At 34.6% G+C, this 16,893-nt stretch overlaps 1 protein-coding gene across 5 annotated transcripts; it reads right to left on the minus strand.

Moving 5' to 3' along the window:
- Positions 1-41: 41 nt before the first annotated feature.
- On the minus strand, positions 42-11,894 carry LOC106117875 (serine protease gd-like). 5 transcript variants are annotated; one of them, XM_013312365.1, is made up of 11 exons: positions 11,778-11,894; positions 6,344-6,571; positions 5,688-6,094; positions 5,232-5,351; positions 4,742-4,856; positions 3,504-3,611; positions 2,892-3,068; positions 2,425-2,592; positions 1,682-1,838; positions 1,472-1,504; positions 42-910 (listed from the first exon to the last, which is right to left on the minus strand). In XM_013312365.1, exons 1-11 carry the CDS (start codon positions 11,778-11,780, stop codon positions 717-719), a joined length of 1,710 nt encoding a protein of 569 aa, XP_013167819.1. In that variant the 5' UTR covers positions 11,781-11,894; the 3' UTR covers positions 42-716. The 5 variants fall into 5 exon arrangements, with proteins under 5 accessions (XP_013167819.1, XP_013167816.1, XP_013167820.1 ...); XM_013312362.1 differs by having other exon boundaries at positions 5,631-6,094; positions 11,778-11,893; XM_013312366.1 differs by lacking the exon at positions 5,232-5,351 and having other exon boundaries at positions 5,631-6,094.
- Between the last annotated feature and the right edge of the window lie 4,999 nt (positions 11,895-16,893).

Raw genomic sequence — 16,893 nt, forward strand, 5'->3', positions numbered from 1 at the left:
AAGAAAAAAACGAATTTAATCATTTTTAAATGATAAACAGGTTTTTTAGAAAAACGTTTTATTCGTTGAATTATTTAAAAATCACTATAAAAACAATTTTACAATGAATCTTTTGATTCAACATTGTTGATAAATTGTTGTTTTTACGTAGTTTTTAAAATTTTCCGTTTTCGTCTTTTACTAGCTCTAGCCAATTAAATCTAGATCAGAAATCTTTTCTAGATCCTAGCATTGGAGTAAATACATAATAGTCTATGTAAAATGCTTAACAATTTCATACCCTTTGAATTTATAACCGTTAAAAACGCACTAGTTTATTTATTTACATTAAAATCTTTTAAATAGTTTAAGTACATTGATATTGAGAAACAAAAATTACTTTTATATAAACGAAACAGAGATCAGACCAAAAAAATATCCTGCACGAATAAAATTATAAAAATAATATAAATTTGTATATAGCGAGTATATAATAGTTTTGATTATATCAACTTTTAATTAAATCTTTTTTAAATTAAATTGATCGAATAGAGAGCATACAAATGCAGATTCAAAATAATAACGTCAAAGTGACAGTACGTCATTGACGTAATGACGTTTCTTGACATATGAATTAAAAAATGTTTATGGCAACAATATTTTTAAACGGCGTTATGTTGACATAAAGTTTCACTTGACAGATACTTTTTATTCATGGCAACATTATAATTAAAATATTAATAATTATTAATATGCTGACGTATCCAAGGTAGGAACTTGGCGAGGTCAGTAAAGACGACGTAATGCGTGGGGTCACATCTGTACTCGTTCTGTCGCGCAACAGAGAGTGACACCAGACCCCTCAGGTGCCAGGAATCGTTCATCTGGAAGACCATGCCACCACCGCTGTCACCGTTGCAAACTGAAGTACCTGGGAAGTAATATAATTTAACCCAAATAAGTGTTTTATTTCTGTACCTCTGACAACTACATATTTTATTTTACGTAATAGAAATTATGATGAAGTTTGGCATTATTTTAAAGGCTTATTAAATGAAGAATTGGTTTTATGACCCCATTGTATCGGTTATTTGGATTTTTGATACTGCAAATAAGTTCGCACAGCGGGCAGATAAAAGCTGTTGATGATGATGAACTAAGCCAACATTAAATTGTACAGTTGCATGCTGTTGATTTTTGTTACGATGTGACGTTATTTTACGTAACTATCAATAAATTAATCAAAGCTATATTTATACTTATAGAATAAATGAATTCATTGCTAATACGATTATTAATATCATATCAAATTATATATTTATTTAATTTAATAAAAAGCTTAACTGTTAGTGATATTACGGTTAAATAAACTGCTTTATCTATTATGTAGTTTTTCATAGGGAAGCTTCCACGTAATAATATCGTGGTTTGACAAATTAGAAAACATAACATTGTTAGGTTTTAAGGTTTAGCTTAAATGAATAAAACCTACTTTTCCTGTATCCGGTACGCTTATCAAGGGCCCCTGGAATTAACGAAGTATTTGTAATTGATCGAAAAAGTCTTATAAAAGTCCCAAAACTAGAATATGGTTAGATTGTAAAATAATCGAAGAGCAGGTGCTGACTTATTACGCGGCAATAAATCTTAAGTGAGCGCCTGGATTCAACAGTTTGTATGGAAATATGAATTGGTTACCCACCGTCTCTATAGCCAGCACAGAATGTGTACTTCGAAGTGAACCTCGCGAAGAAGTCGCTAAAGGACCTGATGCAGGTCTCCTGGTCCACCACCGGCATCTCCACTAGCGTCAGCTCTTCTGTCGCCACGCCCGTCGCATCGAAGCCCCATCCGACAACCTTGAACCACAGACAATGTTAGCTGTTAAAGTCACTCTTATATTACTTAAATTGTTATAAATATAGAAAGGAACCTAATTTAGAAGAAATAAGAAAGAAACGTAAAATCTTATCCGTAAGTCAAGAGAAAAAACACAACACAACGAGGCGATACTTTAATAACAAGAAACAAAACTGTCGATGAGTTTGAATTCTGTGTAGAATTTGTCTTCTCTATATTGGACTAAGTAACCTTTTGTGTTTAAGTCCGTACGGAAAAGTTGAAATTTTTGTGTAATTCCGTAAGTAAACAGCGCGCCCTCTCCAGTCGACCGCAAAATAAACTTACAGCGTCCGCAATATCCACTCACCCAATTAATTAAGCTTCTAATTGATTGCTAACAATTTGCCGCCAATATTTTTACAAATGGTCGGAATGTTTCACCAGTGATGCCAACTGTATTTACTCTGTATTGGTCCTTTGAACCGGATGATTTGGTTTTAATAAATGTTTGATGTAAAAAGTATTAGTTTTTTTATTAATCAATTGGTGAATATTAGTAAACTAAGTGTTTCTGGTTGATTTAATATAAAAGTTTATACTCACAGAGCCTTTTTTGCCGATGACACTGTTGAGATCGGTCTGGTCGTCGGCCCAGAGGCAGGCGGGCCTCACGTAGTCGGTGTACTGCACGGGTTCGATCAGTCGCAGGATGGCCAGGTCGTGGCTGAACGATGATGCGTTGTATTCAGGGTGAACTGTTATCTCGTCTACCTGGAGTACAGACAATATAACAGTCTTACGCTGCACGAATGGACTCGAACGGTAAAATACAACGACCACAAAGAACACAGAAGAGAAGGTGGATTAATACCGCGTTTCGTCTGATGAGTGTCGTCCTCTTCCCGTTGTTTTCTTATAAGAAACGAGGATGGGAAGAGTGAGGGAGGCAGTGGATTTAGCAACGGACATTGAAAGTAGGTAATGTATTTCCAGACTTTAAACGTTACCAATTTTAGTGAAATCATAGATTCATGGTCGTTTACCACCTAAATCTATACAAATGTAGTTACCAGTCGTATCTGCACGCCTCGCACGGAGGTCCTCAGGTTATGCTTGCCAAGGTAGACGGTAAGCGTGTTCTTGTTGACGACGCGGCTGGAGCTCTTGCGTGTCACGCAATGTGCCGCCGTGATCACATGCAAATGGGTCACCAGCGTGCCTCCGCAGATGTACTTGCTGTCCACTGTCTGGTTAAATGTTAACACGTTCAGTGCCACTTGGCGAGTTCCATATCATACGGAAAAATCGCGGTGACATAAACGATTTGATGTAGGATTATTGCACATTTGAGGCTTGTTTGGAAGGCAGAGTGTTGACCTTTAGTGGTCTTTAATGTTTGAATATTTTGTTATTTATTTATTTCTTATTATTACAAAAAAAATCTTATTCTAAACGTGTCGTCCCACAAAACGACATCAGATGTTTGTCTGTGAGATCATGGTAAAATAAGGCGTGTTTTATTTGCCTACTGTTGAAACACTTGGACAAAAACATTATCTTTGTATAACAATATGTTTTTGTAAAGGTATTTCGTTGGAAATTCACGATAACATTTTGTAACCATTTACAAGCTTTTAGGGGTTCTGATATTTGTAAAGTAAACACTAACATTTAATTCTTACCTGTGTTTGATAGAGGGCAATCTGCCAGGGCCATTGTCCCTCTAGGGTCGGCTTGCCGTTCACCACCAGAGGATTTGGTTTGTTCAAGGTTACTTTACCGCAACGACTCTGGAAGAAAGTAAATTTGTTACATGAAAAAACTCTGTTTTAACACGTACATCGCTAAGGTTATTAAAAAAATGTTTATTATGTATATAAAGTAAATAAAGAAGTGACGCCCAATGCGTAATAACAAATGTTTGTGTTAATTTTGAAATTGAAAACAAATGAAAGACGCCTACAAAAAAATTCAAAAGTAATGGACTAATCTTCGGTTTCTGAGACTAAAATCCCTGTTAAAACCATATTGTTATCTCTGTTTTTACCAAAGATAATGATAGGGATGACGATAATACAGAAATCTTGGTCTCAGAAACTAACGGTAAGGCATAGTAACATCCAAGATATCTGACCTCATTGTCTTCTCCCTTACACATACTTATTAAACGTATTCAATGTCATTGCGATTGCCACTATACCGACTGATGACGTACGTAGGATTATTAATGAATATTTTTTTCTTAATAAAACCCAGATAGAGTTTTAATTAAAAAAGAAAACCACATTCACATAAAGAATGTCTCGCAATGACGTAGCAAATTCTCGGAATGCAAACCGGATTCAATAAATAAAAACATACATAAGCATAACATTGTGTGTAGACGACGGGGCTTTACCAGGGCCCGGTTTTGAATTGATTATTTACGTGGTTTTTTTTTAATCTTATACATTGTTTATTAAAATGTTTCAAAGGAAAATGAAGTCCATATTGTTAATGTCATATGTTATATATACTAATATTATTAAGTTAGAAAGTTTGATTGTTCGTTTGCATAGAATCTTCTCTGAAATTACTGAACCAATTTGAAAAATTCTTTCACTGAGAAGCTATACTATCTTGATTTTTTAACTCCTTGCTGACGAAGTCGTGGCCAATTGCTAGTTTTCTATATTTTAAGGTTTCATTTTTGTTAGATTTTTAATTTATTTAATATTCGTGACAAACGCCATCATATCGTCATCAACAAAAGTATTATAATGTGTGCAGCGCCCCCATCGGACGTAAAGTTCACTAAAATTTCATACAAAATATGACGTAATTGTCAAAGACCAAACGAAGGCTCCCGTCAGTGTACGGCCAACAGGTGTTCCAACAATGGAAACACCGTTGGACACATGTTGAAAAGTAATAAAGTTACCTTTGGGCTATAGTTGTTGTTGTTGTTGTTATTGTCATTGAAGTCATCGTTAGTGTTGCTGGGCACTACAATAGTGTGCAGACCACCGCCAAAGTATTCACTCGGGTCTGGCTTCCTGCGAATACATATTACAAACCGAATCTAAATACCGACGAAATTCGAAAAAACGAAAAACCGAACGTCGTATCAAAATTTGACAGATGACAGATCACTGTTGATGCTAGCGCCACCTACTTAGAGCTTCCACTTTTTCTTTCCATTGTACTATATCGAACGGATTTATTAACAAATCACGTAATATATTTCAATAGTTTTTACAGATTTATCGCTTTTTGTGTTATTAAATTGTGATCCCCATCAATCCATGTATTTCTAGTAATTCACGATTATACGATAACATAGACATGCATATAATGAGAATAATGTGTAAGAAAGAGTAAAAGAAACTAAGAAAGGGAGTTAATTAATGCGATGAATGTTATAAACTTACTTTACGGTATCAAAGTCTTCAAAATCCGGATTTTCAGTTGTGGTGGTAGTATATGAGGAGGTGGTATGGCCGTAGACAGAGTTCGGCCTGGAGCCGGACTGCCCCTTGCCCCCTTCCCCGCTGCACGCCGTGACATACCATACAACTACATGAAACTGATAATAAACTACGAGGAAGCGAGACAGAAAGATATCATCTACATTCATACACTACTGTATTTAATATGAGTTTAAGAAAATAGAAGACAATGCAATCATGCAAAGCTCTGTTAGACGAAATTTTAATAAGAATATGCAATAAATTTATCTGGAAATAAGTATATAAAGATAAATTAACGTGTAACTATTTCAAGAAGATAAGAAGAAATGAAGAAGACCAAGGTGATCGAACTGGACTCACATAACAAATGGGTTGACATTGATCTGGTCTATCGGTGGATTCGCTGTTGGTACGTACACTGGACCAGAGCTGGATGGGGAACCGTGGACTGGTCTGGTGACTGGTGTATCCTCCGGCCTGATGGAGGGTCTACTATCGGCTGGTCTCGACGAGACCGGCCTACTCGCGACAGGTCTTTCAACCGGCCTTTCTACCGGTCTGGTCGATACAGGTCGTCCGGACTCCGGTCTGGACTGTCCCGAGGAGGTGGAGTCCAGTATACTGTCTGCTGGGACTGGCGTGTTAGCGTTGCATATCTCACGGCCGTTTAGCCGTATGGTTTGAAGACGCGGGATGGGAGTCTTCAAGGGGTTGTATTGTACAAAGAAGCGGACGGCAACCGCCGGTCCCGGGTGAATCTTCATCTTTGTGTTCTCTATCTTAAAGTCGATATTGTCCGTAGTTGACACATCTCCAACCCAGTTCTAAAAGGGAAAAAATGAGTTAATCTAACATTGAACTGTGTAACATCTCACAAGAGTTTAAGATAAAGATCAGGCAGGATTCTTGTTAGAGACTGGTTCATTTTTGCCTTTATTCTTCTACCGTTAGCTATAGACTTTGTATTACTTGAACTTGGTTAAAGATTGCAGCATACTTGTATGTTTTTCACCAATATCTGGCAAAACTTTACCTTTAATATATGGAAGTCTAAGAAGTTTCGTTGTACTTACTCCGAGTATATCAGCCTTGGAATCAAGGACGACATTAAGCCAGAGGGAATGTAGTGTATTGTCAGTGGAGAGGTTGACGACACCGTACCACCTGCCCGGCTCTGTGCCCGAGGGCTCGTACTGGAACACGTTGGGGCAGGGTGATCTAGGCGCGCTGCCCGAGCTCGACGTACTCTGCGCGCTGCACGACGCCGCCAATACTACGACTAGACATGATACCGCTCCAATCTATTAAAAATACAAGTCATATTTAACTAAAAAAACAAAGAAAAACTCAAAGTCTTGAAATCGTAAGAACAGCAGGAACTTTTCAAAATTGCGCATGCCGGTTATAAAATTAATTAACCTTTGTTCTTTGTATACGTAATATTATAATGGTTTTTAATCAAAAAGCTAGACCGGTTGTGTCTTCAAATGACGTTTTATCACTCGTTTTGTGAATTAATTCATTGTAAAGGTCGCGGCTAGTTTAGCAGACGATTGATTAAAGGTTAACGCGCATTGATTCCTTGCCCACCGCGCACTGCCTCATATTAAATCGTCACGGCATACCCTCGGCGTCGCCTCGACATCGCTGGTTGAGCGAGATAAAGATATAAATTTCTTAGCTATCCACCATGTCTTTCTTGCTTGCACCGGTGAACGCGACATCTGCAAGTTGACGGCTTATATCTTTATTTTCGCTCAATTGGCGACATTGAAGCGACGTCTAGTGGAAGCCGTGACGATCGCGAGGCGAGCGGTATCGGGTGGGCTAGGCTTGGAACAATACGCGTTAAGCTTAATATGTAAACATCTCGATTCAAAGGCTTTAAAAAAATCAAAGTCAAAGCCTTATACATATAGTTAACTACTAAAAAAAAGTGTTTTAAGAATTCAACGGGAAAAACGTCAAACAGTTTTATTATGAAATATAATTATCGTACAAAAATGAAATAAAAGTGGATAAGTAAGTTGTACTAAATATTGATAAGTAAAATAAGCACGTGTACGAAGTGCGAACGTTGTCGGGAATGTAATGTCGGACCTAATTGGGATTTAATTACTCACAATTGTAGCAAGAATTAAATATTTTATAAAGATATAAAAACAGTATTTCCTGATATAATGTCATTGTTTTGTACACTACATATACTTTACTTATATATTTTTTGTACATATTATTGCCTATGTTATTCTTTAATAACTAAAGATTAAATAAGTTATTCTTAACATTTATATGATTTAAAATTTTACGTTGTTTTTGATTTTTGGTTATGAGATCCTTGAAAGAATGCTCTTTGAGTATGCTCTTAGAGAAAGAAAATATGATTGCAAATTGTAACATACAGGCGCTATTTTGATTTAAACAAGCTTCGTTAATTCTCATTGTCATTACAGATTCACCGTTGCTTCTTTAGAACATAATCTTTATATATATAATTCTTCTGTGTGTGTGTGTATGTCAGTGAACTTCTCTCAAACGACTGGACCGATTTTGATGAAATTTTTTGTGTGTGTTCAAGGGGATCTGGGAATGGTTTATATTCACAATTTTGTCCGCTGGACAATGTTTTTTTAATTAATTTTTAATTTATTAGTAGTTGTTGATTTTGGAATGTTTTACATTGGATCCGACAGACGCCGCTACCATCGCAGTGTCAAATTTTAAATAATATTCGAATTAAAGACGTGTAGACAGGACAACGTCTGTCGGGTCCGCTAGTCTCTGTATAAACATAACGTCATTACTGCAATTTTTGACCACCTACCATTAGCGTGAAACCACGTAAACCCACGATTAGCTTCTGCTACTAGTTAGTGACACGTATTAAGAAAGTTACAGTGACATCGTTTGTAACATTAGTAAGGTTTGTATTCGCATTAGCGGTGACATAAATGTGATTCTAGTTGGACAGTTTGTTCTTCAGTGATTATTCTAGTTTCACACGAGGGTTGAAAAGTGTATCGCATTCCAATCAAAATATTAAACCATATATAAAGTAAATATTACACTAAAAAGCGACTTTTAACTTATTAATCCAACTTGACAAACATTAGTTACGCATATATTACATGATCTCTTCACTTTATCTTACAATTTTCACAAAAAAACGACCACAATATTTATTAACAGAGGTTTTACTACAGTCGAATTATGTGGTCACATAACACTGAGGTCCTAGCAAGAAATTTAGCGAAAAATTATTCGTAACGTTATCAAAAAAACTTGTACAGCGTACCGGGCGTAAAGAACACCAATAAATATCATATTTTAACATATTTCGACATATTTTATGGATAACGTTACAAAGGCGTATGTTTTAAATGTTCGTGCTGCGATATCGTACTGCCTTACTGTTGTGTCCCTTGTGTGAAACTTGTATTAGGCAATTTGCGGGTAATGGCGCGCTGTTAGCACCCTGCCACCCTGACACCCCATCCCTCCCAATGTGTAACTAATTTGTCGTTAGTTAACTAATTACTATGTACTACTATGTACATGGCTACGATTAGCCACGTGCTTTGAGAAGGAAAACCTCGATAGAAAATCAATTGCAAGGAAATATAATAGTAAACAAGAATAATGGCATTTCTAAACCGACTTTGAATTGTAAGAAGATTAATTTGTTCATTTAAACGACAATTACTGAAGTATGTTGACATAGAATATGAATAAGGACAAGCGAGAGTTCTACTTTGACAAAGTCTAAGAGAATGTAAACATTTATGTCAATTAATTTTTAAGCCTTAGCCTTCCCAGTTCTTATTTACCGTGGGTACCCACTGGGGATATTTAAACATAAACGAATTGTCGTCTTTGTTTTTTGCAAGAGAAGGAAAGAGGTTACTCTTCAAATACACAAATAATATCGTATAGCTTTAATTTAGGTACTGTTATAACTAAAATTAAACAGAATAATTAGTCACATAAGTGTACATTAAGAGCGTAGTAATATTATCATTGTAAACAAAGTGATTTATAACAGTAATCTTGACACATTGGTTTTTCTATAACAGCGAGGGTTATCGTAGCATTAAGAAAGCAACGGACTCATAGAGTAGTTATGTAGAGTAAATTTACAATAAACTCGCTCACAAAAACTTGATATTAAAACGGTAATTTACAGTATAAGTATGCATAGGAAGGGGAAATATTTCTGTACGTTATTTCCTCTGTCGATGAATAATAGGCATCACAACATCAAATGTCTATGGTCAGTTGTCATTTCGCTATTTTTTTAAAACCAGATAACCGTTTGTTCTTTACCCATGTCATAGTATAAAAAAGTTTGTTTTTTTGTGCAAGTTTTATTAATTATAAGTTAATCTGTTAACATGTATTTTTGTATGAATTTATACATTTATCAATCGCTTGCGCGCTTTGCGTTTGGAAAATTTTGTAATAACTCGTTTATACGTTAAAGGTTTTTTTTCTTAGTGTGTCGCCTTTATGGGATTCCCAGCTGTAGGATACCTTTAAAAATAATGTTCTCGTTTTGAAGCAATATTTTCCTTCGGCATCCTTACTAATAATATTATAATTGCGAAAGTAACTCTGTCTGTCTGTCCTTTCACGCAAAAACTGCTGATTCTACTGAAATGTTTGGTAAACAAATAATCAAGAGCCTGAGAGGGGAAATAGGCAAATTTTTAATGCGAAAAAGACAGCATTTCACTAGGACGAAGTCGCGGGCACAGCTGGTAACACATGTAAATGTTTTTATAATTGATTTAAAGAGTAACCTAACACTAGATCAGAATTAAAGTAATCCTTTAATATACATAGGGAATGCATTTATGTTTTATTTTACCAAAATGTTATGTGCCTTATTAAAATATTATTATAAAATTGTGATTGTGTGTACGTTTATTCAGTAAAGCGTGAAGTTTGAATAAACGTTTTGTAAATTGACGTTAAATAGTAGGAAAATTACTAGATTCATATAATAGATTGAGCTATTAATCTTTGCCGTTGCTTCCTGGACTATAATCAAATAACTACGAGTCACGTTTAATTATGAATTTATCGTTTTAAATATTTAAAGTTTAGTCTTGTATGTAAACAAATAATACAATTAAAACAATGATTATATTAGAAATAATTTTAATTAGAATAACAACTTAGATTTTATATTCGTTTTAGGTTACATGAAGTTCGTCTTACTAATATTATAAATGCAAATGTTTTGATGTATAGATGGATGTTTGTTTAGATATCTGCAGAACGGATCAATAGGTATCGATGAAATTTGGCACATAATCTGGAAGAAGACATAGCCTACTAATCAAGTATTTAGTTCCGTGCGGACAGTCACGGGCGATAGCTAGTAACTGATAATTGAAGATGTGTTGATTATTATATCTGGCAATACTTCATATTTAAGCAGCTTATTCAGAGTTTTGGACATGGCAACCCTTCAGGTAGAGTAACTATTAAATTCCTTAAAGCTGAACCGGTTCGACTCAAGGTTCCTGAGGGAATCTAGTATATAGAGTTACTCTATAAATAGTTTTAACTAAGCAATACATGTTTTTACTATCGTGTTATGGTGAATACGATTGCTATCTTTGTCTTTCTCAAACAGAATGAGAGGGATGGATATATTGTCACATTACAGGTTTTACGACAGTGGAGAATCGCTGTGAGATACAAAAATTGAAACAAAACACAATCAGCAGCCGAGTGAAATGTCTAAATGTGTTCAAAAACCTCAGATATAGTCACGTAATTTATATAAATGTTTGGAATATAAACACGTTTTTATATAGAAAAATTAATAATATTGGTTTTTACGTACATTTATTGTAATTTGCGAACGAGAAAAGAATTCCTCTTGTTACAATATGTAAGTATCAAGAGGTATCGAGCGTTGTTAATAATCGTAATCTCTAGTGACGTTTTAATATTGAAATCTAGCTGTCGCCCGCGACATCGTCCGAGTAGATATAAAAAAATATTATTTAGTAGCCTATGTGTTCTTGCAGGCTTCGTTCTATATATATACATGGAGACTAAAAATGTAGAACTTCCTACATTGTGTTACTAAGAAGTCATTAATTTAAATAAATTCTTATGGATAACTATGTAGGTGGTTTCTATATAATTGTGCGATAAACAGATCGACAGATATACAGAGTTATAATAATGAATCTCGAAGCAAAAACCTTGGTAAAGTTAAGCGGAAGTGCGCTAAGGAAAACTGATATTTTGTAACGTATTGTTCATTATTAAAATTGCGTTGAAGCGTCCAAAAAATTGGTCACCTTCTGCAATCCGATGTAATTTAAATGTCAAAAATAAGAATATCCTCGTACTAACAAAAACCGGTCGCCTACAGCTTTACCTTTTTTTATTAACTATAATTAATCTTACACAAGTACACAAGAAAACTGGAAACTTCTGTTTAACACAAACACTGCACAATCAAATAAAACACGTTTAATTTCTTACCATTTTGTACAATGCTGGATTTGTTATAATTATTTAGTTAAATAATTAATTTAAAAAAAAAAAAACTCCACGTAAATAAATAAGCAGATGTAAACGCGCGTCGCGGCGTCTCGTGCGCGCGAATCTTTGAGAATAAAGAAAAGATATAACAATTATACAAAGTTCAAGTTTAAGATAATTGTGCGAGAGAGAGGTGAGAAAACTTTGTTTATACGGGAGTGAGACAGATATAAATATGATTGTTCGTCTTGTAGCGAGGTTATGCTCGGGCGCAAACAAGTTGGCAGCGATTATCCGAACTACTATTATAATATAAGATGGCAAACATAATGCAATAACATATTGTCTTTACATCGATGTAATCTTAGAATATAGACACGAAATAAACGTAAATAATTACTGACTTTTTTATTCAACGTAATTGACCTGACCTTCGTGTTAGTAGACGAAATATGTTAAAGGCATAAAATACAGAATAAAAAAGTCCTGGGTTCGAAATCTTCATTAAATTATTTACCTAAATCATCTCATCGACTAATTATTTTCGTAGGATACGCTCAAGTTAATTTATTTTTAAAAATAATGATTAAATGAAAATGTTTTATTTTCTAAATAAATTGATCCTTAAACCACGATTCAATCAAATGTTAATTGGTGATTTAGTCAAAACATAGTACACGTTAGCTAATAAATGCATATTTCATATGTTGTGAATTCAGTAAAACCTTCCTCTGTGGAAATCGACCGCATTCTCTATAATTTATTGTAATCCATATTATAGTGTAGTTTAAATTGACGTGCATTTGATTCCCGCACGCCAGCGCCATCCCGCGGCCCACAGAGTTACCAAATCCTGACGGGATTACATTGAAATTATAAATTGATTCCCGACAGCCTAAATACTTTATTAGCGGAAACAATGAACTATGTAGTTTATATTACATCTAATGAATAACATACATTTAGAAACATACCAGTAATCCAGTAGAAAGGAAGCTCGTGTTAGATCTTTTATTAATTTTTCAGCGCTACCAGTAACTTGGGCGAGATTTCTACGACTATCCCCATTTTTATCATGCCTGGGGGGGGGGGAGTAGGCTTAATAGTTACATAAGATTGTGTAATTTACAGACCTGTGGCGTCACTTGCAATCCAGCCCCCTGTGCCCAACTGCGGCCAGCCCTAACGCCGGCCCTGTACATCAATTCCATCTTTATCTTTCCGACGTATTTCATTCATCTTCGTTAACCGAACCTCACGGGACTCTTGACATCTAACTTTTCACTGTAATCTAACATTTCCGACTTGCCAATTTAAAGAGGCTTTCCCGATGTTTTCTCTTTGGACCCTTTTTATCGATTCATCGCATACGTAGTCCCGTTTTTTACATATATAAACAAATAAGCCATGATTTGATACATTATTAATATAATATACAAGGCATTAAAACTATTTTTTAAAGAATTAAAAAATATATTAGGTGCGCAACTAAGTTCTCAGTCTCTGTCAGTAGATGCCTCTAGCATGGCTAAGAGCTGGTCGATTTTGACATATCCAAAACGTCATGAACCAAGCTTAGACATATGGTAAACAAACAAATACAATGATCGGACTGATGTGATGGTACTCGCTTGTCACTAGGGGAAGGAATGAGAACCGAATGAAATTTGACTCGTCAAAATTAGTGAAGTATAGTGAAGGCTACGTCAGGTCGAGATAGAATTTAAAACATACGCTGAAAAACAATAAATTAAAACAAAATCGCAACAATTGTTAAAATTTCTTTAAATTTGTTTTCATTTGTTCTGGACTAACCAAATTTTTACGTTGCATTTTAGAGTTGTCGCAATCTTGGTGTCAGTTTCGTGTCAGTGGGGACTGTGGTGGTGGTGGGGGGGGGAGTTCCCCCGGGAACCAGGTCACATGGAAACAGATTCCTTTGACACACCACATCCTCATTCCGATCAAAGGCGACCGAGTTTTCCAATTTAAAAAGATCTTTTTGTCTTCAAGACTTTTATATTCACATATCTGTTTGGGTTTTAATGGTTTCTTTGTTGTTGAAGTTTCAGTATTTTTTGTATTATTTTGTTACTAATTAATCTATTAAATTATATATCATAATATATTTTAGGTTTACTTATTTTCTGGACAACTATCACCTTAATAATTTCTTTAAAAGCTTAATTTTTTACGCTATTTAAAAATAACCTCGAAGTTTATATAAAATTATAACGCTATTAGCTTCGTAAATTCTTATATTATAATTACTAACTAGAGTAGAGAAATGGGTTAATTAGAAACGACTTTGAAAGTGAAAATTTACTCCTACATTTGGTTTGAAATCTTTTGACGCAGTCATTTCTAATGCCTAGTTGAATTTATCTGATAGTAGAAAGTGTCAGAATGAAAATTTTTATGTATTTTCATGCTATTACATTATTTTATTCAGTTTTAGTTGTCACCCTGTCCGTCCGTCCTCGCTGAATAAAAATATCTTGTTAGTGGATAGCCTATATGTTCTTCCAGACTATATTCTACATCTGTGTCTTTATCAAGATCCGTTGAGCCGTTCTCGATACCTTCTAACAAACATTCATTCGTATATTACTAAGATTAACAAAACATATTTCACTTAGCCTCAATATGAGAAGATAGTATTTTTTTGTGTTACAAAAAAAAGGATGATTTCTTTGTTTAATTATAGTTAATATTCGTAAAATAAAGTTTGCGATATGTAAGAGGCAGGCGCAGATTTTGCTGCGCTGTCTAACCCTCATCCCAAACTTATGATAAATCGTGCTGGGCCGGCCGTCAAACGCATTACGTGCAAAGTGTTTTAAAATTTTACACATACGCCGCAACTGTTTAAATAATTAAATTGTTTCTGTCTTCTACAACACATTCAGGGTAAAAATAGGTGAATGTAGATCTGCGAATACTTCTATAACACCGTGGAAATACATTATAAATGTAAATGTTTGTATGTGTGGAGGGATGGATGTTTGTTAAAAGGTGTCTCTAGCACGGCTATGCATAATATGCCAAATATTATGTAGAACGTAGCCTGGAAGAACGCATAGACTAATTAAGTTTTTTTTTATTTCCAGCTTAGAAAGCTAGTTCCAGTATTTAATATTATTTCAATTAAGATATACTTATTTTTTTTAATTTATTTAACATATTTTTACTAACTTAAGTAATTAAGTTACCAACTTAATCTCTTGTTTGATTTATACGAACGCAAATCCAACGGAGATCAAAAGTCAATTAGGCGATATTAACCTGAGAGGAGAATTACCGGACGTAACGTAACAATGGAAAAACATCCCAATGCCTTGGTCATAAAATTTAAATTTCAATAGAATCTATTTTAAATATTTGCTACGAAATGATTGTAGGCTAAAATTAAGTTGATCATTGTGCGGATTAATTTGAAAAACGTGTTTTGAGTTGTGGAAAATTGAAGCTTATTCATTAAGACATTAAGTACATGTAAATTGCATATTTCATTCGTTTTATTTTGTACAAACAGTCGCCCGCGACTTAGTCAGCTAAGAATTAAAAAGTAACATATAATATGCATGTGTGCCTTCCTGTCTCATCCCTTCAAAATCGATCCAGCCGTTCTGCAGATTACTCGGAACAAAGGCATACTTGCGGGCAGACATTCAGACATACAAAAAAATAAATGGTTTTTGATTATCAGCAACGCAAATACATCGTACGTACAAAATATGATTCCATATTACAAACTTGTAGGAAGAAAATCCGAAAATGACGCAACAGTAGACTTACGAAAATGTCGACGTTCATTCATTCTGACACTGGACTTTGTAACGAAAGCACGTCATTCGCGCCAAAGGATTCTAACTATTATAATAATGTCTAAAAATACAGACACTCCAATTTTATTATTATGGGTAGAAAATCTGCTGTTCCAAGTAAAGAAAAAGTGACTATTGTAGTAAGTTTTCACTGCTGTATATTTGTGGCAATGTATAGCGCCGTGTGCACCGCGCCTGTGACAAATTAAAACAATTACTCCGCAGGCCGGGTCCGACCCTGCCCCTAAATAATTAAAACTTTAAACGCGGGAAATACTTGTATAATAGAATTCGTACAACTAAATACGAGGACTACGTGCAATGTAACATGTTAATTTAACACGTGGACAAAATGTGTTGTCATCTTTATTATTCTGTGTCAAAAACAAAGACGGCGGAAACTCACAGTTAAATTCATAGACACTATTTTTTCTTTTGCTTTTATATTATGCCATCCTAGTATCTCTGGTTTTCTGGGATTATGTGATTTCGCTAAAATTTATTTAGTAAGTTCTTTAATGACACTGCTAGTTACTTTAGTAAAATAGTTTTTGTATCTTGTCACCGTTTTCTCTACTAATTCCATATTTCCTTGTAATAAAAGCCTAACCTTCTTTGGGGTAAAGGTGATTATCAAACAGGAATATATTAAAGTCAGATAAGCGCAGTATTGATACAATTTAAAGAATTTTGTTCTATATCAGTGTAAGAAGTATTTGAGTTAGGGAAATGCGAGTGAGGCGCATTCGTCTCCCCTAATGAGACGTTTCTATACACTAATGAAGTGCCATTCTGAGAGTTTCGTCAATGCAGGCCAAGTCTATGAGTGCCAATTAAAAAATGTCACGTAAAGCGTAAAGTTGTTCGTATTTAAGTTTTTGTTTTCAATTTAATGATACTTTGCCTTTTATGCTTTTTTTTTTAAATAAAAACGTAAATAGAAAGAAACAAATTTTTTTTCAAAATGCCAGTAACGTAATGGTTAAGGTGTGGATATAGGATTATTTGGTAGTTGGTTCGAATCCTGACAATCGACCACTGTCATGTTACAAGACGTAGTAGTAAGTTTTCAAATATTCTGCTAATATTCCGTATGTTTGTTTTCTATTTCCATCTCTTAACAAATTGTTACTTAGTTTTCAATGCACGTATTGTTGCGTGGCACTAACTTGCCCTAAATCTTTCTAATGTCAAATTTATTAATATTTACGGCCCTTCGAGGAATCGCCGCGTACATACTGAGTGAAAAATGTTTTGAAAAACGACTTTGATTTTATTGCCCTTAAAGA

Source organism: Papilio xuthus, unplaced genomic scaffold, assembly GCF_000836235.2.
Source record: "Papilio xuthus unplaced genomic scaffold, Pxut_1.1 DF827679.1, whole genome shotgun sequence".
In the NCBI taxonomy this organism is placed as follows: Eukaryota; Metazoa; Arthropoda; class Insecta; order Lepidoptera; family Papilionidae; genus Papilio; species Papilio xuthus.

What these genes read in the sequence shown, in the direction of transcription:
- LOC106117875 (XM_013312362.1), bottom strand. An exon ending in GAAGACTTTGATACCGTAAA is followed by an intron (nt 4,857 to 5,231) that starts GTAAGTTTATAA and finishes ATGTATTCGCAG; the next exon opens with GAAGCCAGACCCGAGTGAAT. An exon ending in ACAACAACTATAGCCCAAAG is followed by an intron (nt 3,612 to 4,741) that starts GTAACTTTATTA and finishes ACTTTCTTCCAG; the next exon opens with AGTCGTTGCGGTAAAGTAAC.